The sequence below is a fragment of the Acanthopagrus latus genome, chromosome 8 (genome assembly GCF_904848185.1).
Source record: "Acanthopagrus latus isolate v.2019 chromosome 8, fAcaLat1.1, whole genome shotgun sequence".
NCBI lineage: Eukaryota > Metazoa > Chordata > Actinopteri > Spariformes > Sparidae > Acanthopagrus > Acanthopagrus latus.
In genome coordinates, this window is record NC_051046.1 from 31,134,071 (window position 1) to 31,160,238 (window position 26,168).

The window sequence follows — 26,168 nt, forward strand, 5'->3', positions numbered from 1 at the left end:
GTGAATGACGGTCAGAGTCAGGGTGTGAATGGCGGTCAGAGTCAGGGTTTGAATGGCGGTCAGAGTCAGAGAGTGAATGGCGGTCAGGGTCATAATGTCATAATTCCAAGTTTCGCAAGTTGGTCAGCCATAGCTGCAAACTGGCAGCTGCCATCTGGGTCAGGGTCCAAACGAGTCCTGAAACCTAGCGTTTCAAAGGACTCCAACCTCATTTCATGTGTGATGGGCTGTAGCAACTTTATGCACAGATGTTTTTTGGCCTTGTGCTTGAAACGCTTCTTCTCCTGCTCTCTTGTGGCACTTGTCAAATCACACACTGAGAACCATTTGATATCTTGGTGGTTTGGGCAGCCTGGTATTTGGATCTTGACTTTATATTTTGACAGATCAGCATTTCTTTGGAGAACTATACCTGGTACCACAGCATAACGTTTTGAAAATCTTGGCCCTTTGTTGACCCTCACCAACACTCTGTCCTGTACATTGTAAACTGATGAAGGTGGATTTACCCTGAGTTTAGTTAAACGTTTCATGCAACGCTCTGTAGCCTTTAGTGCTTGCCTTCGTATTTTCCTTCGCTTTTCCTCAAACTCAGCCATGTTCTCTTCGAAGTCTTCAGAAACTGAGTCGGGGCTAGCATCACCGGCATTGTTGGATAAGGCATGAGTCTTGCTGTTATTCTTTCGTCCATAGTACACGAAAGGAGACATCCAGTTTAGAACCTCTTTTTTGTCCAGATTCATTACTTTTGCATATGCTGGCATATGTGCTACCCAGTTAACACCTCCTTGTTTGAAATTTACAAAATCATACATGATTTTGCGACGTAGCACCCGGTGTGTTCTTTCAACTTTACCTTGGCTCTGGGGGTGATATGGAGAGCTCTGAATGACTTTGACATGATATGATTCCATCAGCTTTTTGACTGCACCTTTGAATTCTTTGCCCTGATCATGCTGCAAAATTTTAGCTGGGCCATGTTCAGTGTAGATTTCAGCAAGATGTTTAGCAACCTCTTTGCTCTCTTTGCTCCTCAGTGGGCGTAGCCAGACATATCTGCTACATACGTCAAGGACGGTTAGGATGTACTTATAGCGAACATTTCTAAGTTTGACAGCCCATTTCCCCATGTCTAGGAGGTCGATTTGATGACGGTCTTGGACTGTTTTAGCCATAATGGGCTTGGGAATGGCCTTGTTTCGAAAAGTAGCTCTGTGAAGATGATAGCACCTGGACCTGTCCAATACTTTCTGAACATTTCTTGTGCTGATCCCACAATACTGATCACTTAAGTACACATTAAGTTTTCTGGCACCACATCCCTTGGTGTCTTCAAGCCCTGTCTTCACAATACCTTTAAGGCATGACTTTTTCACAACCAATTTTCCATTGCACAGTAATGATTTGTCATCTGATAGCCGAAACAAGTGCTTATTCCTCCAGAGACGAACCAGGGCAGAGCGTTGGATCCTTGTTCTTTCTTTCACAGGAATGTGAAATTCTCCTCTCAGTGCTTTAATGATGACGTCATACGTTTCATCATCCATCATTTTGTTTCCATGGCCTTGAACGTCACTGACCAAAAGGCCCAGTGTGTACAGTACCAAGATACAGTTCAGAAATCTCATTGTTCATTTTCTGAAATTGAAACAAAATTCATTGATTCAATTAACATCGGGGTGAGGTATGCAGACAGCACACACACACACATGCACACACACACAAGACAAGGTGCCACATTCTAAAGTAGGGAAGCGTATCAACAAATGTTTTTTTGTGGATTTTACTTTAACTTCAGAATGTAACACAGACAGAGAAACAACTTCCTGCATTAAAATTAAGTCCAACATGTCCATTTATAAACTTGTGTTTAGGATGCTTACTAAATTACTCACACAACGCATAGAGGATGAATTAGGAGAAGCTGAAAAAGCATAGAGGAGAAATACAGCTAAATACAACATTATTCTACCTAACATCTTAAAACACAACAAACAGTTGTTAGCTAAAATAGTTGCTAGCAAATACACAGTAGCTGCCAGCTATAATACATGCTAGCTAAAATAGCTCCTAGTGAAGGCACAACAAAGAGCTGTTAGATAAAATACAAATAATAATACAACAAGTAGTGGCTCACTAAAACATTGTGCAAAGAAGCATCTTAACACACAATTAAAAACATGGTGGATGGATTCATTTAACAATTAATTCAACTTTAGAGGTTACAAAAAGTTCTGCTTACCTGCAGTAGTCAGTAGATGTGAGTGCAGAATTCTCAATGACCCAAAACAAAGCTCATTGCTGCCACCTAGTGGCTTAACTTCATACATACAAAATGTAAGAATACAGAACCATCAAATAAAAGGCTACTCAGTTTCTCTAATTTACATATAATATACTGAAAACCATTCCTTTTTTAGATAAACAGTGTTAATGCAGCTTTTCTCACAGTATAAGACATTATTACATTTGAGGTTTTATTACATTATGAGTTGCTATATAGTGGGGCTCATAACGTAATAGGTTATTACATTATTACGTTATGTGCAAAGATGTTATTACGTTATGCGCTCATGATTTTATTACATTAAGAGTTGATTATTACATTATGAACATTTATTACATTGCAGTTATTACGTTAAGAGCCGTTATTACGTTAAGAGCCGTTATTACGTTATGAGTTGCTACATCCCCCATTGAAATGCACTCTGCTGGAGTGACTTTTCCCATTCTGTATTAGTAGTTTTCATATCAGAAAATGTATACGCTGATATTGATAAATCTGTAAATCTGCTAATATTGGCCGATAAAATTGGCCTACAAATAAATCAGTCAGGCTCTACTATTTTGTACAATGTTCATTGTGTGTCCTTTGAGGCATTGAGATGGTAAAAAAATATTATATTATATTATATTATATTATATTATATTAACCTTGTTGTCACAAGCAAAGGAGTAAATGAATCTCAACTTTTCTGACACAGGGCTGTATTTCTAAACATCTACAGGCCACATAAATACTGTACGGATTTCCTTGAAGACCTTGTTGAGTCACTGTCTCTTATCTGCACTGACTTTAAGTGTGTGCTAATTGTTGGTGACTTTAACATGCATGTTGACAAACTTGAGGACAGATGGACTAAAGAACTGTTTTGTGTCCTTGATAACTTTGGTCTCACTCAGCATATGACACAGCCCACACACAACAGGGGCCACATCCTAGAATGGTTATCTCCAAGGGTCTGAACATTTCTAAGGTTCCAGTATCGGATGTTGCTCTCTCTGATCATAATCATGTTTTCTTTGACAGCAATATATCTATGTATACAAATTTTCAAACTGAGGTCGCCTCAAAAGGTACCAGTCATTAACGGTATGGCATCAAAACAAACCAATTCATCTGGTTCAGAAAAAAGAAGAACCTAGATGAAGAAAAACGCTCACAGTATGTTTTTTCATGATGTGGGTGCCAGGTGGAGGGGGAGCATTAATACCACATTTTTGGCTAGCTTAAGTGTTTCCTTTAGGAAAGGGCTAAAACGAAATGTATATGTCACATGTGAATATCATAAGACTGATTGGAAGAAGTGACACCTGTTTTAGTGAATTACAGCAGGTCCAGCATGTTGGCATTACATTTGGGAGGGAGGGTGCTAGGCAGATGTCTGTCATGTCTGCTGTATCCTCGTCCAGTGGGAGCTGCTGTTCCATCATAGACCTCTTCTGCTGTTCAATATCTGCCCCGTAACATTCCTTTAGGATTATTTTTATGATTAATTTATCAATGTTAATGTGTCCTCAGTTTATAGGTCTATGGATTATTATGGACTATTGTGGCAGTGAATAACTGCTCTGAGTGGATTAGTGTTAACTCTACTGAGTTAGTTGTGTCTTACTCTACCACATTTATTAGAATATTTATTGTGACAATGTAATTTGAACAAATTTGCCTACATTCCTACAGTGTAGTTATGTTTTTGATGTATTATTTGTTTTATTCAATAGAATCAATAACACAATTTAAGTAAATTTTAAAGTAAACTGTACTACATATGACCATTAGTTCTGCCCACTAAATATAGGTTCATCAGTTAGGCACAAGTAGTCCACTTTGTAATCCCCTGCAAAATATACAGAAAAATATTCCTTCAGTATCACTTAGTGCTCATCAGTCATTTATCTTCGTTTTATAATTCTAACAAGTACAATGTGTCAAAAACTGCTTTAAAGTGACCACTTTAAAACGGGATGCATGTTTTAAAGGGACACTGTACTGTCTATTGCAATGTTTAATACAAAAACAGATTATGTTCTGCATTAGTGTAACATAACTCAATTACATAGTATGAATATTTGCTTAGGATCTATTTTGCTTGGTAACCTGAGGAGTTTTGTCTTTGCAGGAGCAATTTTGAAATATTTTGGAGCCGCAGACCAGGAAGCAGCACGGCCGCCTTCACCAGGATGTTTATGTTTAAAAATGTTTTACTATTAAAAATAAACATTTATGAGGACGACTGCATCCGTTTCGTTTATTGACCTGTAGAGGATCCCCATTGTTTACCTTGTATGCAGGTCTGCTCCAACTCTCACCTCTTGTAAATCAAGACTAAAGACCGCTCCTTTTGCCACTGCTTTTCACTGAAGCAATTTTAAAGCTTTGAACTTTATTTTCTAGTCTTGTCTCTTTTAAACCTATTCTGTTTTAGCATACTTCCCTGTTTCTTAACTTGTTTTAATGTTTTGTTTCTCAATGTTTTCTTACTTGTTTGTAAATGTATTTTAAATGCAATTTTTAATGTATTTTAATGTCATTTGTATGTTCCTCTGAAGCATTTTGAGTTGCCTTGTGTCTGAATTATGCTATACAAATAAACTTGCATTGCCTTATCACACGGCCTTTTTGCCAAGATGCCCTTCTGCAGTGTGTATTCTGGCAAAATCACAGTGAAACTACACAGGTGTGCTAGTTATAGGTTATCCAGAACTGCACAACAGATATAGTCGAATATGGTGAGCTGTATCCTTTGAAGGAGAGCAAAGGACCACGGAGGGTCTCATACAAACAAAACAAAATCTCACAACAGAGCAGAGTGTCAAAGAAATGAATCCAAAGGCTTTTCTCTGGATGAGGATTCTGCTCAAGAGCCTATTGGATACACTCTACAGATGTTTCTGATTATTAATGTTTTCTTGAAAATATATTTTTTTCACCCAGGTATTAACAGCCACAACAGCTCTGCCTTCAGCCTCTGTAAATGATCATATTAACAATTTCAATCACAATTGTCACTTGAGAGCAGAAATGCAGGAACCCAAATGCAGGAAATGGCAGGCAGGTAGGTCAATGGATGAATGTTTATTCAAATGAGGCTGGAACAGACAAACACAACAGACAACTCAATAAAGACCGAACTTAAGACTAGAGCTGAATACAGACAAATCTAATGAGGGCATGAGGTGCAGGTAGAGAGGGGGATGAATGGAGGAAACAAGAGAGCAGGGATGGAGCTGATAAGCAGGCAAAATAGAGATAACAGGGTAGGGCTAATCAGGGCTGTTGCGAGACACGGGAGTAAAAGTGTTTTGACAATTTGTTTATCCAACAACAAGCTGAAAAATGAAACTCCAGCACTTTTCCCAACTGTTTTAAGAATACAATTTTAAAAGGTAGCTGTGGCTGAACAGTCAGAAAAGTGCTCACTATGCAAAAGTGTCCAGTCCCACAGAGGGGATGAGAAACAAGTAAAAATTACTGGTGTATATGCTCTTCTTGGTTATCGCAAAACCAAAGCAGACACAGAAGCAGTGAATGATAAGAAATGTCCAGACTAGTTTTATCTACTGTCTACCACAGGGCAACCTTGGCTGAGGAAAAAAAAGAGTAAAATGCATGATATCAATGTTGCTGCAAGACACATTAACGCTTCCTTGGATGGGAGTGCAATATGGTTCATCTGAAGGTTCATCTGGGCATGTTGGTCCTAAATTGAGGTGTGGTATGTATTTACCATACCTGATGAATTACTATCTTGAGGAAGCAGAGTGTTCATACACTTTTTATGATTTGAGAGGCTGCTTTCAGTTATTTTAAACATTTCCATGAACACAGTAATGTCATTATAACAAATATCTTGACAAATTTAATCAACAAAACTCAAAGCTGTAGCTGTGAACCCTCCAAAGGAAACGAGTCAGGGTTTTTAAATAATCAAAAAAGTTAAGTTTGGTTTATAAAACAATTGGCCAGTAGTGGAGCTGGTGCGATGGATGGTGAGCCATAGTTGCCCCAGCAGTTGCACTGACCATTTTGGCTGTCACAGCTGACAGCTGTTGGCAGAGCAAAGACCAGTCTGTCAGTAGTGCAATGGTTGTATCAAGGGGATATACTTTATATGACCTTAGAACTCCATACCTTACTCCATACTTTAGTCACATAGCCTCCAGTAAACCTTAAAATTATAAAGAGTATAAGAGTGAACACTCTAAAGTCATGACAACGTCAGGGTTTTTTTTTCTTACTGTTCGACCAAGATTTTGATAGTAGAGCATAATGACGCTGCATTTGCTAAATGAGACTGCTGAGTGGTTAGAAACCTATATCATAGGTGAGCCTGGTCCCACACCACACATTTTCAGACATCATTTTCTCATGCCTGTTCTCTTATTTCATCCCACTCTCCCTCCAGGCCAGCGTCTACGACAACAATACCATTCATTCCATCAATATAACTTTGGTCAACGTGAGCAGAGATGACAACAACTTCCCGTTAACCTGCACCGCTACCAACATAGTGGGCATGACCAATGCTTCTATCCAGCTAACTGTTCACTGTAAGTACGGACACACATATATGTGCTTATACTAGCCAGCCATTCTTCATTTTAATTTCTTTATTAGTGTTTTCGTTGTGTTAAACAGGCATTCATACAGTGCATTCAGATCCCTTCACATGTTATGTTGCAGCCTTATGCTAAAATCATTAAAAAAAAAAGATAAAAAAAAAAATTCTCATCAATCTTACACTCCATACACTACACTGACAAAGCGGAAATTTTAGACATTTTTGCAAAAATACTGAAAAGGAAAAACTGATATAACACATTGATATAACTTAAAATGTTCTATCTGGGTCTTGAACAAAATCTGCATCATGTGCAAATAACCCAAGGATGTGTTCCTGTGTTCCTATACAAAATGGTAAATGGTCTTACATTTCTATGCACTTTTCCAGTCTACTGACACCTCAAAGCGCTTTACAAGACTTGCCACATTCACCCATTCACACACACATTAATACTGTGAAAACCTTTACAATCTTGATTTGAGGTTCGCTGCATTGAGAAGATTTCTGTAACTGGGGGTCAGGTGTACAGTATTATGGTCACTTGACAGCAGGGGACAGCACCTCTCTTTCCCCTTCTCTGAAGATGCCTTCTCGAGGCTGACACCACTGAAGAGGAAAAATCAAATTGAATTCAACATGGATTCTAGTAACTAAAACAGAAGGACCATGCAACTCTGGAAGTTATATTACTGTCAATAAAATAATTATTATATTATTTTGACATCAATTTGAGAAGATAGATTGTGCCTACTTTAATCTCCAAAATCCAGGCAGGAATTGAGTTTGGTAGGAACTGGATGTACTGGATGGAAACCTCTTCACAGCGGACTGTGACAGCTTATACCAGGTCTCTCTTCTGCAGTAGTTTGGTGATCAAAGTCTTTTCCATTAGAAGCAGTTTAGTGGTTGCAGTGTAGGACCGAGCAGACTGGGTCTGCCTTGGTCTCTCTCTCAGCGAGTTGGTGGCAAAAACAATTACTCCGATGTTATTGGCTTTGCTGGATAACGGATTCAGCACTGGCCGAATGACACAAAACTTACAAAGTCCTCAGAAAAACTGCATGGTTGTATAAACTTGTAACAAAATTATATTAGGCACAGTTGGACAAATGACAAATAGAAACTTGTGCGCAAAACAAAGTGGTAAAAATAAGTATATGAGAACAAACAAAGATTAAGACATAAGTCAAAGTTCAAAAACATCACAAGAAAAAGGAGAAAAGGAAACAAATGAAAGAGATGAAACAAAAAAGAGGCAAACAAAAAAGACAGAAGCGAGAAAAGAGCAAGAAAAAAAGCACAAAACACACCTTTCCATTTGTTTTAATCTTTGGAGGAAACAGTGTGTTTATGGTCGGTCAACAAATCAGGAGTCTCTCCTTTCATTGTTAGAGACTGTAATGCTCCAATTAATTATTATTTACATGCTGTAAAGATGTATGTCATCCAGCAGGGCCAATTAAAATATCAAAGTAAGCAAAATGTGAACTAGTGCTACTACAACAACAACAAAACAAATTACGAGTGAATTCTGCTTTAAGACAAATTATCATGAAGTTTGTTAACTTCATGCAAATAGCCGAGTAAATCATTCCTAACAACACTGCTAAATAAATCATGATTCCAAAACATTTCCCTCACCAATTAGAGTAAGATAGTCCTTGTTACTTAGTCTAAATCCATCTTAATGTAGAAGCAGTTACCTATGCATGATCGGTAGATGGCAGTTGTCACATGCTAGAAATGCAATGAAAATCTTGAATTAATAACTCCGGCTTAGAAAGTGTTAAAGTGTTCTTTACCTTGAACAACTTACTTTGACTGAATGTGATGAGCATAATGGCAAATGAATAAAGGTAGAAGCATTTATTGTTCAGTCAACTTGGTATGCAGTGAGATTTACAATCCATGTTGTTGTCTGATAGACTTCCCTGTTGAAAAAGGGGTTTTTCAAAGTCCAGGTGTGTGTGTGTCAGGGTTGTTATAGAAAGTCAAACAGTTAACACCACTTAAATATTAGGTCTGATAATCCCAAATTGCAGAACAGACCCAATCTCCATCCTGTAATCTCACCAGGCCTCTATTGTAAATCACTTTGATGTCGTAAGCTCATCCTTCCTTGGATGTGGGCAAACTGTCCAGTGTGGATGGCATCATACTGATACAGTTTTTTGGCTGTTTAGTGGAGAGGAAACAGTTTGTCTGAAAACAGACTGAGTGTACCTAAGATGACCTTATTGTGGAATGTAGCTTTGCTGAGCTGTTTCCTCTATGCAGGTGTAGAGATCTTTGTACACACAAAAGGACAAAGGAAACATGCATACGTTGTTTTTACGACAGATATATAAAATCCCACATCTGTTCCGACGAAACTCAATCATCCTGAAAATGTATGCAACCCTAATTAACCTGTGTAATATAAATGATTTAGTTAAGTTTTGAGGAGAAGTGGCAAAAATGACTAAGAAATAGTTGAAAAAGAAAAGGCTTAATTTTAGAGACTGTGAACTTTAAGTAATGACTGATCAAATTCCACAAAGACTGGTAATGTTAAACCGGTCCTAGATAGCACACAGCATAACATAGCAAGGCTAAGCACAGGAATTTTAACGCTGGTTGATGCAATGCACATGTGTTCAATCATGTGTTTGTTTTAGTGTTATTAGTGTTATTGTGATCTCAGGTCAGGTTATTGCTACACGGTTAATTTGACGTTAGTTGAATTATGCTTCACAAAGACTCGGTCTGCAACTGAATCAGCACTCATGCTCATTAATCAGGAAATTATTGAATAATAAAAACAAAAGTTAATGCACCTCTTGGAAGCAAATATGGTTCAGTGTGAAACAGTAGGTTTGTCCACCTACACTTTTCTTAATCACTTTTTTCAACACTTCTCATCTGTGTTCAGCTCTCATGTGTTTGACCCACCTATAGCACATGATTCTTTCAGTAGTTCCACCTGTAGAAATCCTTTCTCATTTCAAAAAATACAACTTGTGAATTATGAACTTAACTATGACCGTTGATCTGGATCAGATGGCATTAAAGACTATATTTGTTGAAATAGCTGCTCATACTTTAATGTATCCACTTTGTGACTTCTAACAAGGGGTTCCTTGTTATCACCTGGTGCCCATCCTTCCACCTGGAAATGTGCCATAGTTACTCCGCTTCATAAGGGAGGTGGCCACCATGTCATCAAAAATTACCGTCCAATATGTATTGCCAAATCTAAAACTTTGAAAATTAATTTCTCAAATGTTTAAGCAATCAATTACCAAACCATGTTACTCATTCTCATATTCTATCTCCACATCAGTCTGGCTTCAGACACACATTCTCCACAACTACTGTTCTTTTGAAGTTTAAAAATTACGTGGTTACTGCTTCTGAAAATGGCAGATTCACTTGGGCTATCTTGGTGCAATACTTATCGTAGGCCTTCAACATTGTTGATCACTATTAACTTCTTGAGTAACTTTATTCCATTGGTGTGTCTCAGGATACTTTACTTTAAGATTGACCACTGAGACTGACACAGTGGCATCGACTATGAAGACATGAATCAAACCAATCTGATTAGAAAATTGTTGAGAAAGGAGCACAAAAGGGTAATCACCGGGACCACTTGTATATTTCCATTTTTATTAATGAACTTCCTTAATTTTGTTCTGACTATCAATTACATCTACATACTTATGTCACAGTAATACGTATAGAGTAAATAGATCTGTAATTGAGAGATAACGTACAATGTGAATTTGCCTCTCTTCAAACAGTAAAGTTGTGGTATGAAGTTTCCATTAACTTATAAAGAACATGTATATCATGGTAGTCTTAGGTGGAACACATACTACTCACACAAGTCACAAAAAAGATTCAAGAAGCTTTTTTTCAATAATGAATAAATTATAAGTCTTTTCTGACTGAATCTGATTGATAACAGCTGGTGACTTGACAGAGCCATTAGACTCAGCCACAGACATGACAATGGGAAAGTCTAAGGACCTAAGCATTCATCTGAAAGAGCACATTATTGATTTGAACACGTCAGAACGTAACTTGGAGCTATTTCAAAGCAGTTGCAAATCCCAAGATCAACTGTACAAACAACTCTTTGTAAGTGCATGGCAAGAAGAAAACATAAACTATCACCTGCTGCTGAGATAAATCTGGTCAGAATGGTCAAAAGTCAACCCAAAAACACCAAAAAGTAAGTTTGCAATGAATTAGAAGCTGCTGTAAGACAGGTGTAAGTGTCCACAGTGTGTTTTACATCAACATGGGCTGAGAGGCTGCTGTGCAAGAATGATGCCTTCCTCCAGACGCAGGACCATAAAGCTCTACTGAAGTTTGCTGCTGATCACATGGACAAAGATGATACCTTCTTCGGGAAAACAGAAGAAACAAAAATGTATTTGTTTGGCCGCAATGAGCAGCAATATGATTTGAGGTGAGAAGGTGAACCACAGACACCATATCCACTGTCAAGCATCATGCTGGTTGTATTATGCTGTGGGGCTGTGTTGCTGCCAGTGGATCTGCTGTTCTAAAGAAAGTTAATGGAATAATGATTAAAAACTCCAACAGGACAACAGGACAATGATACCAAACACACTTCAGAAGTGGTAAAGGAATGGCAGAATCAGGCTAGAATTGAGGTTTCTGAATGGCCTTCCCAAAGTCCTGACTTGAACCCCATCAGAACATGTAGACTGTGCTGAAGAAACACATCTGTGCTTCATTGATTCTGTCAGGAGGAGTGGTTAAAAATCAGCCAGAAGCTCAGCCAAAAACTACCAGAAGCTTGTGGATGGATATCAAACAAATTTAACTGAGCTGAAAATGACTAAGAGACATTGAACCAGATATTAGAATTACTATATGTATATTTCATTTACATACCAGCAGATTAAGGTCACATCATCAAAGGACCATTAAAAACTTCACTTCATGAATGTTTTTTAATGACAAGTAGTAGTAGTTCCACTTATTACATAACAGAAAAATGAGAGCTGTAGAGATAAGATAAGAGATAAGGACTTTATTAATCCCGAAGGAAATTGCTGAGGTCATTGGAACTCAAGACTGACATAATATATACATGTTCTTTACAACCATCTGTAAACTTTTGACCTTACCTGTAGGTCTATACCTATGCTTATATGTATGCATCTATCGCCTGTGTGTAGACATTTGAATGAATACATTTAATTTGTGGTGGAATGGCTAATAACAGTGATTACCCTTCTCTGGTGATGTTTTTTTTTCTTTTTTTTTTGTATTTCAGTTGTAGTAAAATGATGAAGTAGTTGTTGCAAATTGCAGATTGTGGACACATTTTTGTACCATATTTTCCACACTATAAACCCACAAAATCCAAGACCAAGAACAGGTGTTTAATGTGGAAAGGCAAGTTATTGTCACAAGCCTAGAGTGCATTCTTGCAGCTGTAGGCGGTAATGTTTACTCCTTGGTTCATGTCAGTCAGTATTAACATTTAAAAACATGTTTTGATGTATAAGCCACGCCTGCCTATAAATCGCAGAACCAGCCACACTATGAAAAAAAAGTGTAACTTATAGTCCGGAAAATATGATAATGTCACAACCAATGCCTGACAGTCTTGGTGTTTAAGTTGTTTACACAAAATGTATGACCTAACATAACTAATCCTATAACTATAGTGAGTGGTCAGTTTTTTGTATTTTTTGTATAAGCATTGAGCCAAAAAAACAAACAAACAAAAAAAAAACATTATTATGTGTCAAGTTAAAACAGATATAATCATATGGGCCAAAGAAAGACACATGCAAAAACAAGTCCACCAAATTGTTCAAATTGAGTTAATATTTTGTTGCTTGTTGTCTAAACAACATTGTGTGAGCAGGATGCTGCACCAGCAGGGGAGGACACATACTCTGTTGCTGCTAAGCCAGGGGTCAGAAATCAGGTGGTATGAAGAGTTCACAGAGCAAATGATGATAGACTACCAGTTGTGTCCTCCCATACCAGATCATAATCCCTCACTTAACAGAGGGAAACACTCACAGGAGTATAAATGCTCACACCATAAAAATTGATTTGAACAGATTGTGATGAGACCAGCCGACAGTCTTCCTCTGTGTCAGTTACAAAGTGAACATTGCTCATCTGTCCTCTTGTCTTTTGTGTCTTCAGTTCCTCCTTCCATCATGAAGCTGAAGGAGCCAGAGCGACGCCACGACACATGTATCGAGTTTACTGTCCGAGGTTCACCACATCCAACCTTACGCTGGTTCTATAAAGATAAGGTGCATTTGACTTATCCAGCAGTGTCACTCTCAAGTACAATTTAGTTTTTGACATTATGCTGCGCTTAAGTGTCATTCTTTTCCCTGTGTACAATTAAATTCTGTATGTGAAATACACCATGGAGAAACAAGTGAAAATAGATAGATAGATAGATAGATAGATAGATAGATAGATAGATAGATAGATAGATAGATAGATACTTTAATCATTGCAATTCTAAGGCTACAGGAAAAAAAGATCTGGCAGTCACAGATTCTAATGAGCTTTTATATATCTGTCTAGTGACTGAAGTTTAACTTCCATAAAAAAACACAAAAATAAGTCTCCAGAGACTTGGTAAATTTTGAAGGCGTCCCCCTTACAGGTGTTACACTACAGCATGGTGGCTGCGTTTCTGAGCTGCTGTAGCAGCTGACTCACCTGTTTGTGTTCATATAGGTAGGATCGCAGTGCAGTACCTGCTTGCATTCTTTACATGGAGTTTGTATTTGATAATTACCAATAAATATGATGATGTGATTTTCCTTTCCCTCCACTGGAAGAGCAAGAAAGTAGGAGAGGAAAAAAGACAGATGGAGGAAGAGAAAAAAAAAGAGTGCACAGGAAAAAAAGCTGCTTTTCACCTGTTATATGTACTCTCTTCATATCTGTGACATATTCTACAGATAGAGACATTAAGAATGGTATGATGTTGATATGACTGTCTATAGGTTGTTTCCAGGTCTATTTTACCAAGAACTGTGTGCATGTCATAGCATAGCACCTTCATCAGTCAGTGTTCTTGCTGTAATTTGTTAACATGGACGCTGAAATTTAATGCAACATGTAATGCCACCAAGCACCCAGGAGGACTGTTGCTGCACTGCAGCCCCAAAAGTAATTTGAGCCATTCTCTCGCTCAATGTTATGTTATTGCCAATAACATTTGGCAAGTCTAGACGAGCTGCACAATTGAATTTTTTGATCTCCATTCATGTTTTTTTTATCACTTTCTTAATAAAGATTTTTAAGTTTAAACCACACAAAAAACACACAGAAGCTAAACAACAACATACGCAGAGCACAACAAGACGAGACAAAACAAAATAAAACAAGACAAACTACCAGCCCACAGTAGAATAAACATTAAAAAGAAAATACAGTCATATAAGTCAGTCCACGTACTGAATCAAGAGGACAGAGGTAGGTTTTAAGGTCCAAAACAGAGTCCAAAGAGCCAGGATCAAGAACGTTCAAGGAGAGGCTTGGATGTACAAAGCACAACGCAATCGGTACAGAACAAAATGAGACAGAATAATATAGTTCAGCGTTACTACTCCAGGGGATCATGTTTATCACTTCAAATGTGTTCAATAAAGGGTCCCCAGACTTCAAGGAACTTGTGGTGAGTGTCTGACAGAGTATATCGAATTTCTTCCAGGTAAATACAGGAAACTATATTGTTCAACCATTTTTAAAACAAGGAGGAGAAGCTGATTTCCAATCTCTAAGAATAACTTGTTTTGCTACGACCATACCAAACACAAGGGCTTGTTGTAGTGATGAGGGAAGAGTGAGTGACAATTTAGATCAGCCCAATATTATCAGGAGACTGTCAGGGGTCAACTGTTTGCTGTATATGACACTGTACAAGTGGAAAATGTCATGCCAAAAAATCCTAAGCTTAGGGCAGGAGCATACAAGGTGAACCATAGTCCTATCGTCTGATTTATCACAGGTAGCAGAGACAGAGGGAAAGATCCTAATCAATTTAGGAGCAGTTATTAATTGTCCAGTGGGAGAAGAAATTTTATGTATTGCCCTGTCAGCCTGTACACCTCTTAACTGTCTAGCAAATAATTTATCAGGTTTATCTCCCAGCTCAAAGTGCTTTTGCTGAAGTTTACGGATGTAGCTTCTAACCTGTTCTCCCAGCATCTGATTATACTCATATTTTATCTTCCGGATGGCGCTAAGGGTGTCGTCATTGTTTGTGTTGCAATAAGTGTCCTCCAAAGCCACCAACTCAGCCTCAATAACTGCGAGATGCCTCAAACTGGACCTTTTAGTAGCGGACTGATATGGGATGACCCCGCAGTGCCACTTTGAACGATTCCCATAAAACTGAGTCAGAGACTGCCCCATTACCGTTGGTGAGCAAAAAATCTTAGCTAAAATATAATTATGAAATGCTTTGTCTGAATTTAGGGAGGGATTGAATTTCCAATTGTATGAAGGTGTCTGGAGGTTAAAATTAATCTGGACTGAAAGAGGGGCACGATCGGATACTAGAATACTATGATATGTTGAACTGAGTGTGTGCGAGGTTAATTTAGAGTCTGCAAGGTAGTGGTCAATTCGGGTGAAGGTACCGTGTACAGGGGAGAAGAAAGAATATTGTTTCTCAAAAGGGTGCAGAAGCCTCCAAATGTCAACCAAATCAAATGAATTCACCAAATCATTAAGAACTGGCACAGATTTCAATGGTGGGGCAGCCTTAGTGGACGATCTGTCCAATCGAAATAGCAGTTAAAGTTACTCCCGATGATCATGTTATGAGTATTATATTCTGAAACAAGAATGAAAACTTTACAGAAAAAATCACGACAATTTAATTTAAGTGCATAGATGTTTAAAAGAACTAATGAGAAGGAATTGATTGCACCAGTGACAAGGACATATCTCCCACCTGGGTCTGTTGTTATGGAGTTGAATACAAAAGGGATAGTTTTGCGGATAAGGATGGCAACCCCCCTTGATTAGAGGAAAAAGTGGATTGGTACACTTACGAAACCCACAGCGATCTCAAACGCCTCTGCTCTGTAGGTTGACTTTAAATGTGAAAATACCTTTCCCCTCTTAAGTGCCTTGCCAAGACCTCTACAATTCCAAGATGTAAACGTAATAAACATAATGTAATGCGGCTATCGGCAGCAGAAAGGGCCTCGTCCATGTCATCCAGACGGTGGGCTGCTTCGCGGTGCTCTTTTTGAAGAGCAGATAGGCCTGCTTCGATTGAATCAAAGCGCCCCTCCATCCACTTCTTCAGGTCATCCACAAGTGTGCAGATCTTGGTGAGCTCGACGCCTTGGCTAGAGATAGTGGCTAGTATAGCATTGTTGTTAGCAGCAGTCAGGCTCGCCTGGGACGTCTCCTTTCTGCCTTCATCTTTCTTAGGTATGGTGTAGAGACACAGACCAACAGGTTGCGATGTAGAAGGGCCACAGGGCAGCGGAGATGGGAAAAAAAGATTCAGGTACAATAATTTAATAGGAAAATGGAGGTAGCAGCATGGAGCTTCAGCTAGCCACACGACATGGAGGATCTGGGTATTTCATAGACGGGAAGCTTTTTGGATTCAAGATGCCACTGAGCAGCATTCATTGGAATGAATGGGGCTCCACCTCCAAGGCTTTGTCCGGTAGCAATAGGTCAATGAACACCACAAACACAAGCTGCTCACCCATCCAGTCTGGCCTGTTTGATAGCAACTGTGCGATAAGTCTAAATGTTTGTAACACTTTTAGGGACAGTTTATTTATAATGGGCTGTTAGGGTAGGCATAATTTTTATAGGTTATTAGGGCCTGAGCAGGTCTCGACCTGTGAGGTCCCTATTGTTTTTGTAGTGATGACATTTATGTCCAAAATGATTGCATTTTTCATTGCCTGAGCATACCTGTTATAATCTATTGTTGTGGTCAATTTCCACTACTAGATGGCACAATAATCAAGGAAAGTGCGTTTTGACATATAACTCCTGTATACTTTATCGCACATTAAAAAATCTTATATCCACGCATTCAGTGAATTGTGCCGACACCCAGTTCCGCCTCCTTTTTTTCCACAAATTCGCAAAATGTCGCAAACCTACTTGTTTGAACTCATCCCAGGCGTTTTCACCGATTTGCACGAAACTTTGCACACAGCATCTGTGGACCCTCCTGACAACAAGTTATAAAAACTCTTTTGAGATTTCAAACAATACTCAAGTTATTAAATAACAACTTCCTGCAGATTTCGTCCCAAACAGGAAGTGCTGCATATCTCCACATTGGTGTGACCGAATTACACGAAATTCAGGTTACTACTTTCCCATGAGCCTCTGAGGCTCTATGAAAATTTTTGGCTGATTACCACAAGGTGGTAATTTAAAGTATATTATATCTCCACATCAGTAGGTCAGATTAACACGAAACTTGATACAATTATTATCAATGCCCTCCAGAGGATAGCTGATGAAAGATGTTAATAGGGGATTCTATAGCACCCCCTGGAATATTAAAAAATCCAAGCCCTGCCTCCTGCATACACATACATGAATGACATTCGGTATGCATATGTATCATGACCAGACACAGAAAAAACATCAGGGGTACCAAACGGTCACTCCAACAGGAGGTCAGCCATTTTGATTAAAAATGCCCATTTCACCCCCATTTTGATCCATTTAACACCATAGTCTTCACATTCACTCAGTATCATCCTCAGATATTGAACATGAAAACTTATCAAAAGCCTTCACCTACGTCATACATGGTGGGTGTCATGCTGCGGTCTATTGTCATGCTTCGCCATAAAACATCAAGTCCTAATAACTTCCACATACAATTTCTCATGTGCACCAAATTCATCACACATGTATACGATGTTGCCCTGAATACCTCCATGCATCAATACTGTGTTATATCCATAGCGCCACTTATTTTTCACATGTAATCCATTTTGTATTCATGTAGATTGCAGACTCTTGCTCTTCTGACTTCAGCATATATTATTCAATACCAGCAGGAGCAGGCCACCAAATCATAAAGGAACAACTTCCTCATTCCTATCTGGACCAAACTTCACGTTTGATAAGAGTCCAGCCCTGAACACATAGGCCAGTATAAAGTCATAGTCACAGCGCCAGATGTTGGACACAGGAAATTACATTTAACCCCTTCCTGCACCGTCTGAACACAGACACTTAAGACATGCTTACACAATAATCAGGCAATGGGGCGGGTACATGGCATGCCCCGAAAGCAGCATGCCCCAACGCACGTGGACTGCAAAGGCCCGTTCATTGCTGCTTGCACCTTCAATTTTTATATTTGATGCTGCTGTGATATGGATTGGATACAAAGTTTCATAGCATTTAATATTCAATCACAACACAACATTCACCCACCCATCATAAGGGAACAGTTTAATCACACATCAGGGCCCATATTCACAAAGACTTTTATCGTTAGGAGTACTCCTAAATCAGACTAAAAGTTTTTATGTAGGAGTCATTTCAAAAAGCCACTGAGACCTACTTTTAGTTATGAAAAGACTGAACTCCTGGGGCACCGTTTTGCTCAGTTGGCAGAGATTTTGTCCTCGCTGCAGCGGACCTGGGTTCGACTCCCGGCCTGGGAACCATTTGCTGCGTGTCACTCGCCCTCACTCTCCCTGTTTACTGTCTCCCCCTTAAGCTGCACTATCAAATAAAGCCACAAAGACCAAACAAAAAAAGACTGAACTCCTAAACTGGAGGTAACTCTCTGTTGCTATGGATGACGTCATTTTATAAGGACGCTCTTAGAAGCAATGACAACGGAGATCGGGTGTTGAGTAACAGGGCAGCCCACTGAAAAGTCATTAAGGCTGCTCAATGCTTGAAATCAAAATAAGGAAGTTGCCTACAAGCCCATGACAAAGCCTATGAAAAGATAAAGAAATGTATTTATGAGAAATAAGTGCACCCATACCCCAAACAAAAACGCTTTGGACAAAAATTACAAATTAAAAGATTGCGATGAAAATCATGAATTGCCAATAAAGCATATTGTAACATGGTCAAAGACAATTTGTGTATTGATGGAATGCAACTTTTTGCAACTGGAGTCCTTTGGACTACTTCTAAGGTCTCCCAGACTTGGGTGCTACTTTTAGGCTTAAAATGTTTTGTGAATGACTTCAAAAATTGGGAGTCCTAAAGTTACGACTGACATGCCCATTATTTTTAGGAGTTGCTCCTAAATTCGCCTGTTAGGAGCTACTTTTAGCCTTAAGATTCTTTGTGAATATGGGCCCAGATGTTGATGAACAAATTATTCAAGTTGAAATTTTTTGTGATTTAGACTGTATCTTTTATTGCAAAATAAAATAAAAGATCCAAGTTGTGTTACTGCAACTTGTAATGTGACTCAGTAGTGTGTATGGCCCCCATGTGCCTGTATGCACTCAAGACAACATCTGGGCTTTCTCCTGATAAGTCGGTGAATAGTGTCCTGCAGGATCGCCTCCCAAACCTGGATCAGGGAATCCGTGAGCTCCTGGACAGTCTGTGGTGGTACTTGAAGGTGTTGGCTGCACCGATAACGTCCCATAATTTCTCAATTGAATTTAGCTCAGGGGAATGAGAGACCACATGAGAGTGGGTATTGTCCTGCACCACGAGGAACCCAAGGTCCACTGCACAGCGCAAGGTCTGAAAATCGCTCTGAGGATTTCATCCTGGTACCTAACAGCAGACAGGGTACTGTTGGCTATGACATGGAGGTCTGTGCGACCCTCCAAGGATATGGCTCCCCAAGACCCACCGCCAAACCGGTCATGCTGGATGATGTAACAGGCAGCAAAATGTTTACCATGGCTTGAAAAGAACAGGGTGCACAAGGCAGACCTGCCAATTCTGGTCTCTTGTCAATGCAAATTTAGCTGCATGGTGCTGGGCTGTGAGCACAGGTCCCACTAGAGCAGGGATGAGCAACTTTGATGATAGAGAGGGCCACAGAATTTAGTCCTCATCACCTGAGGGCCAGATTGTAATCGTGCCACCAGTAAGTGTCACCCGTGCCCCTAACCCTCACCGACAGGTGGATCAGTGTAAAGTTAATGAGATACTTGTGGCCTCTCCTGCTGGCGTACATTAGACTGAATGTCAATGTCAGTGTTTGTGCATCCAATCTGCATGAGCTGGAACATTTCACAACAGTTGTGTGCTTCATTGTTGAGGAGCTGCTCTTGGAGATATAAGTGCTCCCAAACATGCTGGCCATTGAGAAGGCAAAATCTATGAGGAGTGGAAAGCAGGACTTGGGTAAAAGTTTCCAAAATGAAATTCCCCTCTCATTGTGCCTTGCCTGGAGGGTCGCACAGTTCAAGCTGCAATTCTGGGGGTTGCTTAATGCCAGCAGCGGAGAGGGGGTCAGCAAATAGTACAATCCATGGCTGAATGGCGTAGTAATCCTGGAAATGCTGCTGCAATTTTTCTATGTCAGCTCTGTACTTGAGTAATGTTTTCTCGCATTCAGGGACATCTTTGCACATTTCTTCACGGGCCGGAAGGTGTGCCAAATTTAGATGGTCGGCTGAAAAGCCTGCTTTGAACAGGGCTAGTTTGTGCTGAAATGCATTCATTCATGCACAGAGACCTGACACCGTTTGGTCTCTACCCTGCAACTGCACATTCAGGTGATTAAGATGTGAAGTAATGTCTGCAAGGAATGCCATGTCACAGATAAAATCTGTATCTCTGAGTTTACTGCAGTAAGCACTTGTATCACATCGAATGCTTTCCTCCAAGAACACTGGGATTTCAGTGCGCAGCGCAAAAAACTCTCCAAGCACTTCCAGCAGCTCATCTGAGTGTGCATCTATATGGCTCCATAGGCGGCGCTCACTTCATCCAAAAAGGCTATAAACTTTCTATGCTTCAGAAACCTGCTCCCTTTCTGAATCAGATTGGTAACCTTGGTAACCAAATCAATGAGATGGCTGAAGTTCATGGCACAGAGGGCTTCCTGTAAAAACAAAATGAAATAGATTTTTAGGTGATTAAAAAATTTACTAGTTCCACAATCTTCTGCCACATCTCCATTAGTAGTCTGCTGTTAAACTCCTGATAACTTACCACTGACCCACACATACACTTTTCATTCACTTTACCGTTACACATTATTTATTGTTAATCTGCTTTCAGTGCTTTCAATTTTTGCAGTTACTGATCTGCAATTGTACTTCACGCATTATTTTTGTCACATTTGCATTTTCCTATTTACTCACTGTGTATTGATTATTTTTGCTGTTTTATTTTATACTAGTTTTGCCTTTTTAGTTATTTACTGCCTTTTTTCTTACTGCGTGTTGAACAGTTGTAACACAGTAATTACCCTACGGGGATCAATAAATGTTTCTGATATATTACCAGTTAGACAGCGTTAACATTTCCCACCTGATGTATGATGCAGTGAAGTATCGGACAGTCGATGTCGCTCTGCCTGAGGAGTCTGGCAAATCCAGTGTGTCTTCCCTGCATTGATGGCGCGCCATCAGTAACAACTGCAGAAAGTTTGTCAAAGCATCCATGTTCACTTATAACACTGTTTATGCCGTTGAAAACGTCCTTTCCCTTGGTAGTGTCATGCAAAGACACCCGTTTTGATAACTCCTCATGCACTTCAAATGCACTGTCAATGGCTCTGGTGAAAATGAGAAGCTGGCTAACATCCGTCACATCTGTACTCTCATCCAACACCAAAGAGAAGTACTTGCAGTGTTGCATGATTTGATTTAGCTTTCCTTCAACATTATTTTGAATATTGAAAATCCTTTGTGTCATGGGGTGACAGAACAGAGACTGTCTCAAAGTTTTTAGCCATGTTGTCATCTCTGAAAGCTTTAGCCATCTCTATTGCACATCGCTTCAATGTTTCCCCATCTGACAGGGGTTTCTTTGCTTTAGCTAGTTCAAGGGAAACAGCATAAGATGCCTTGAGAGAGGACTCCTGTGTGGTCATAGCTTTGGTAAAAAAGCTCTGCTGTCGGTGGATTTCTCCTCTGAGGTCTGCGATAATGGCGGTTCAGTATATATATTGAGATCCTCCACTGTTTAGGCCCACCACCTTATCACTTCCTCCTTTGCCCCATGGATGCATGCTGTATAGAGTTCCAGATGTGCAACGTCTATGAAAATAAACAGCCACTGTTGAGTTAGTGTTTGAGGGGGTTTCCAGCTGGTTGCAACCAACTTTTTGTCATGCCTCCTGTTTGTGTTTGTCTTTGTATCTGTTTTTTTTTGGTTTCTTGTATTTGATTCATGTCATTGTATTATGTCTTGTTTTTGTTTTTCCATGTCTTGTGTCCCATGTTTTGATTTTCCATGCCCTCATGTGTCCTTTAAGTTTCTCCTATGTTCTCCCCTCTGGCTCCCTCTGTCTGTTGTCTTGTTCCCTCCTGGTCTGTTCCTCTGTGCTCCTCCCCCTCATTATCACACCTGGCTTCCTTCCTCCTCTCTCTCCTCACCTGTTCCTCGTCATGTCATTAGTGTCTGTGTATTTAGCCTCTGTGTTCCCCTCACTCCTTGTCTGGTCATTGTTTTCTGTATGCTCCATGCTCCTGTTCCATGCTCCTGTTCCATGCTCCTGTTCCATGCTCCTGTCCCGTTTGGTATGTTTTGGTTTTGAGTTTTCCATGTTTTGAGTTGAACTTTGATTTTTGATTTGTACTTTGTCTAGCTGTTTTCTTTTGCTACTTTGTCTCGTTCTTGTTTGCTACTTTGCCTTTTGCCCTGTTTTGTCCGCTTTTGGTTTTTGTAACAGCTTTCATTAAAGCTCGCCTTTTGTTCCTCCTTATTTTGCCTCCTGTGTGTAACTGCGTTCGGGTCCACCTTCCCCTTCCATAGTTTTCCCTTTTTACCCCGACCTGACACTTTTGTTGTCAGGCCAGCCAGAAACACATGCTTTTGGGATTTTTGTAGTTTCAGGTGAGAGAGATAATTTAAAATAAAAACAGATGGGGACAGCGGAACAGGGATGGACATTAATGAGGACAGTTCCAGAGGTGCAGGACTCGAGTCACATGACTTGACTCGAGTTGGACTCGAGCCCTCAGCTACTGTATAATGCAGTGCATGCAAGCCTGGGTGATTTTGGCTGCTGTATTGGTTAAAGCGTGTGTGTGTTTCAGATATAGCATCTTCAGTGCACACAAAGCCATTATCTTAAATGTAGGCGAGCATTATGCATGCTCACAACCCAACCTGACACCGTACTGACACACGTTCGTTAGGCATAACCCTAAGCCTAACCCTAACCCTGCCTGAGAGTAATATTCTCATCTGTCAGGATGTGCAATATGGTACAGTTCCAGGGCTGATATTAATCTAATGTTATTCTTGTGTTCATGGGTTTGAAAAAAATATATACAATTGATCAACTATGCAATTATGTCATATCATTGACTAACCACCCTCTTCTGTTTACTGCGTCTACAGATATGAAGAATACATTCATACAAACTTCTTGTGACTTGACCTTAGCCATGACTCGACTTGACTTGCTTGAGTAAAAGCAAAGACTTGACTTGATTTGCTTGATTCTGATCACAGTAAATTGGGGCTTGGTTAAGACTTGAGACTTGCTTATGACTTGCATGTATGTGACTTACTCTCACCTCTGTACAGTTCTCCCTGTACCATTTTCCAAAAATTATTAACCACTAGGCTTTCCCAAATAATGTGAAAAAAGGTGCTTACTGTGCCAAACGATCATCATGAAAGATAAGCGTTCCAATTAGATGAAATACCACATTTTTTTTCTGCTGCCCTCCAGACTGCTAATAAATGTGACACAGTGGGCCCAAATCAGACTTGAAATTTTCTTATGGGAATATTAGAGAACAAGATTTCATTCAGTTTCAATGGAAGAACCACATTCTCTTTCAGTCCATGCCAAGTGAAGTGAAGGCCCAGTGATATAACTTAGGGTTAGGCAGTAACAGTCCCCTATCAGCTGGATATTAGAGGATATAATCTGCATACAAAGATATGTAATGTGTGGTCACACACACAGTGATTGGAGTAATACCTTTTAAGCATTCTGATCGTTTGAGCCAGAGGCTCCAGAGAGAGGGCAAACAGAAGTGGAATCAAAGGGCATCCCTGTCTGGAACCGCTTGCAATGTTAAAGAAGGAGGAACAATTTCTACCTGTCAGTACCATAGCTGTTGGATTGTTATATAAAAGTCTACTCATATGTATGAAATGAGGCCCCAACTCAAAAACCTCCAGTACTGACCAGAGATACTGCCACTCCAAACGGTCAGATGCTTTCATAGCATCTAATGAGAAGACAGCTGAAGGTAGTGGTAATGAGGAGGCCCTGTGTATGATATATATTAATTTCCTCACATTATCTGATGGCTGCCTGGATTTAAGGAATCCTGTTTGGTCACAATTAACAAGTTTTGTCATAAAAGATTGGTGCCTATGTGCAAGGAGCTTAGCATAACTTTTAATATCAGCATTTAAAAGGTATAAAGGTCTATAACTGGCACATTCAGAAGGGTCTATATCTTTTTTAGCAACAGTGAAATGATAGCTTTATTCACATCTCTGGAAAAGGAGCCTTTCTCCAAGGAGGCCTGTATCATATAAAGAAGTAAGGGGCCCAGAATATGCTAGAAAGTTATGTAAAATTCTGGGGGGATCCCATCCAGAGCAGGTGATTTACCCCTGTGCATATTATCAGCTGCTGCCTTAAGCTCCATTAAAGTAATAGGGGCTTTTAAACTTTAGGAACCATCAACTGTCATTCTGGGTAATTGCATGTAACTCAAGTATTTGTTGCATGCATATTTATCATGCAAAACCTCTGAGCTATACAAGTCAGCACAGAAACTGTGGAAAGAATTCATTCATTTCATATGACTGTCATCTGCTCTAATGGAGGTGATGTCAAAGAAATGTTCATTAGCCTTCAGCCTTAGCAAGAGTAAACATTACAAAATTAAGATTATTATTACAAAAAGATGGCGCCCCTGTGTTTGGCTGGTCGTCTCCCTCTGCCGAGTGTGTTGCTGTTTTCCTTGTGCCTGCTGTTTGTTACACGGGTTGTGTCACCGCTGCAGGTGTATGATCGCGTCTCTCCTGTTGGTTACCTCGCAACAGTCGCTGTAGAAGACGCGGATAGTGAGGAGGGATCCTTATTAAAGTGAAAACTTATCTGGCTTCCTCCTTCCACAATCCCCGTCGCTTGCCAGCCAGATCCCTCACAGACTACAGCGGCTATGATCTGCGGAGTTCTACAGAGTACAGATCTTGATGGCTCCGGCCAGTGCTGCTCCCGTGTTGTCACAGGGGAATCTCTGCCCGTGTAGTTTCTGGGCTGTCTTCCTCAAAAATATCGGCGTGTAGTAGGTTGATAAAAATTCTGCGGAGGCAAGGCTGGGTGGAATGATAGATTAATCTTTATTAAAACAGACTTGAGCCTAGCATCCGAGCAGAGTGTGGCCTCACATCTGATGTTCTCCAATCTAGGGCAAAGTAATGCCAAACGTTTTTGCCCTTCTTGCCCTATCAGAACTCCTACGCCTTCGCTCTTAGGAATTCTACCAAGTGCCACCCCTCGTCTCTACTCGTGGGACCCTTCTTAAAGTCCCTTGGGCAGTACTTGCTTACTCCTAATTGGTTACTGTGGTGGGTTGAAGGTCCATCTCCCATAAATGACCAAATCTGTTACTGTCCCTCCTTTGGGCTTGTACTCCAAAATTACCTAGATGAGCCCTCTATCCTTTTCTGGAGATGTGTCTGTTTAAATATCATCCTCCATCTGGAACAGGAGTCAGGCTCCAATTCAGTTCCTATAGTAGCCTTGTCCCCTGCTAACCTTTGACCCACACAGCTAAATGCTGACTCCAATGTCTCTTGGAGCGGTGAGCCCCGTATTGTCTGCATTCCCTAACTCACACAAGAAGGAACAGGTTAAATTTAAACTGGGTTGAATTAAAGGCCAGAATGTGTTGCCGTCCAGACACCTCACCCGCTCAGCTGCTTTTCTCACCTGTCTGGTCAATGCTCACTTCATATGGCGCTGTTAAACACCGGATCTCTCACAGATAAGACATTTACTTTGAATGACTTTTTCACAACACGTGATCTGGATTTTCTCTTGACAGAGACCTGGTTGAAACCAGGTAAGATCAGCGCCTTCTCGGAGCTCCTCCCACCCAGCTGTTCCTTCTTCAGCACCCCCCGAGCTGCCAGTCATGGCGGTTGTCTGGCTGCTATATTTAA

General features: G+C 40.0%; 1 protein-coding gene across 4 annotated transcripts in view; it reads left to right on the forward strand.

Annotated features, from left to right (window-relative positions):
* The window catches only part of LOC119024832 (NT-3 growth factor receptor-like), a 266,546-nt gene that overhangs the window by 85,740 nt on the left and 154,638 nt on the right, over window positions 1-26,168 (forward strand). For all 4 annotated transcript variants that reach the window (XM_037107965.1, XM_037107966.1, XM_037107968.1 and 1 more), the window contains 2 exons: window positions 6,690-6,834; window positions 13,032-13,144. In XM_037107965.1, coding sequence (XP_036963860.1) covers window positions 6,690-6,834; window positions 13,032-13,144 — 258 coding nt within the window. The remainder of the gene's footprint in view (window positions 1-6,689; window positions 6,835-13,031; window positions 13,145-26,168) is intronic.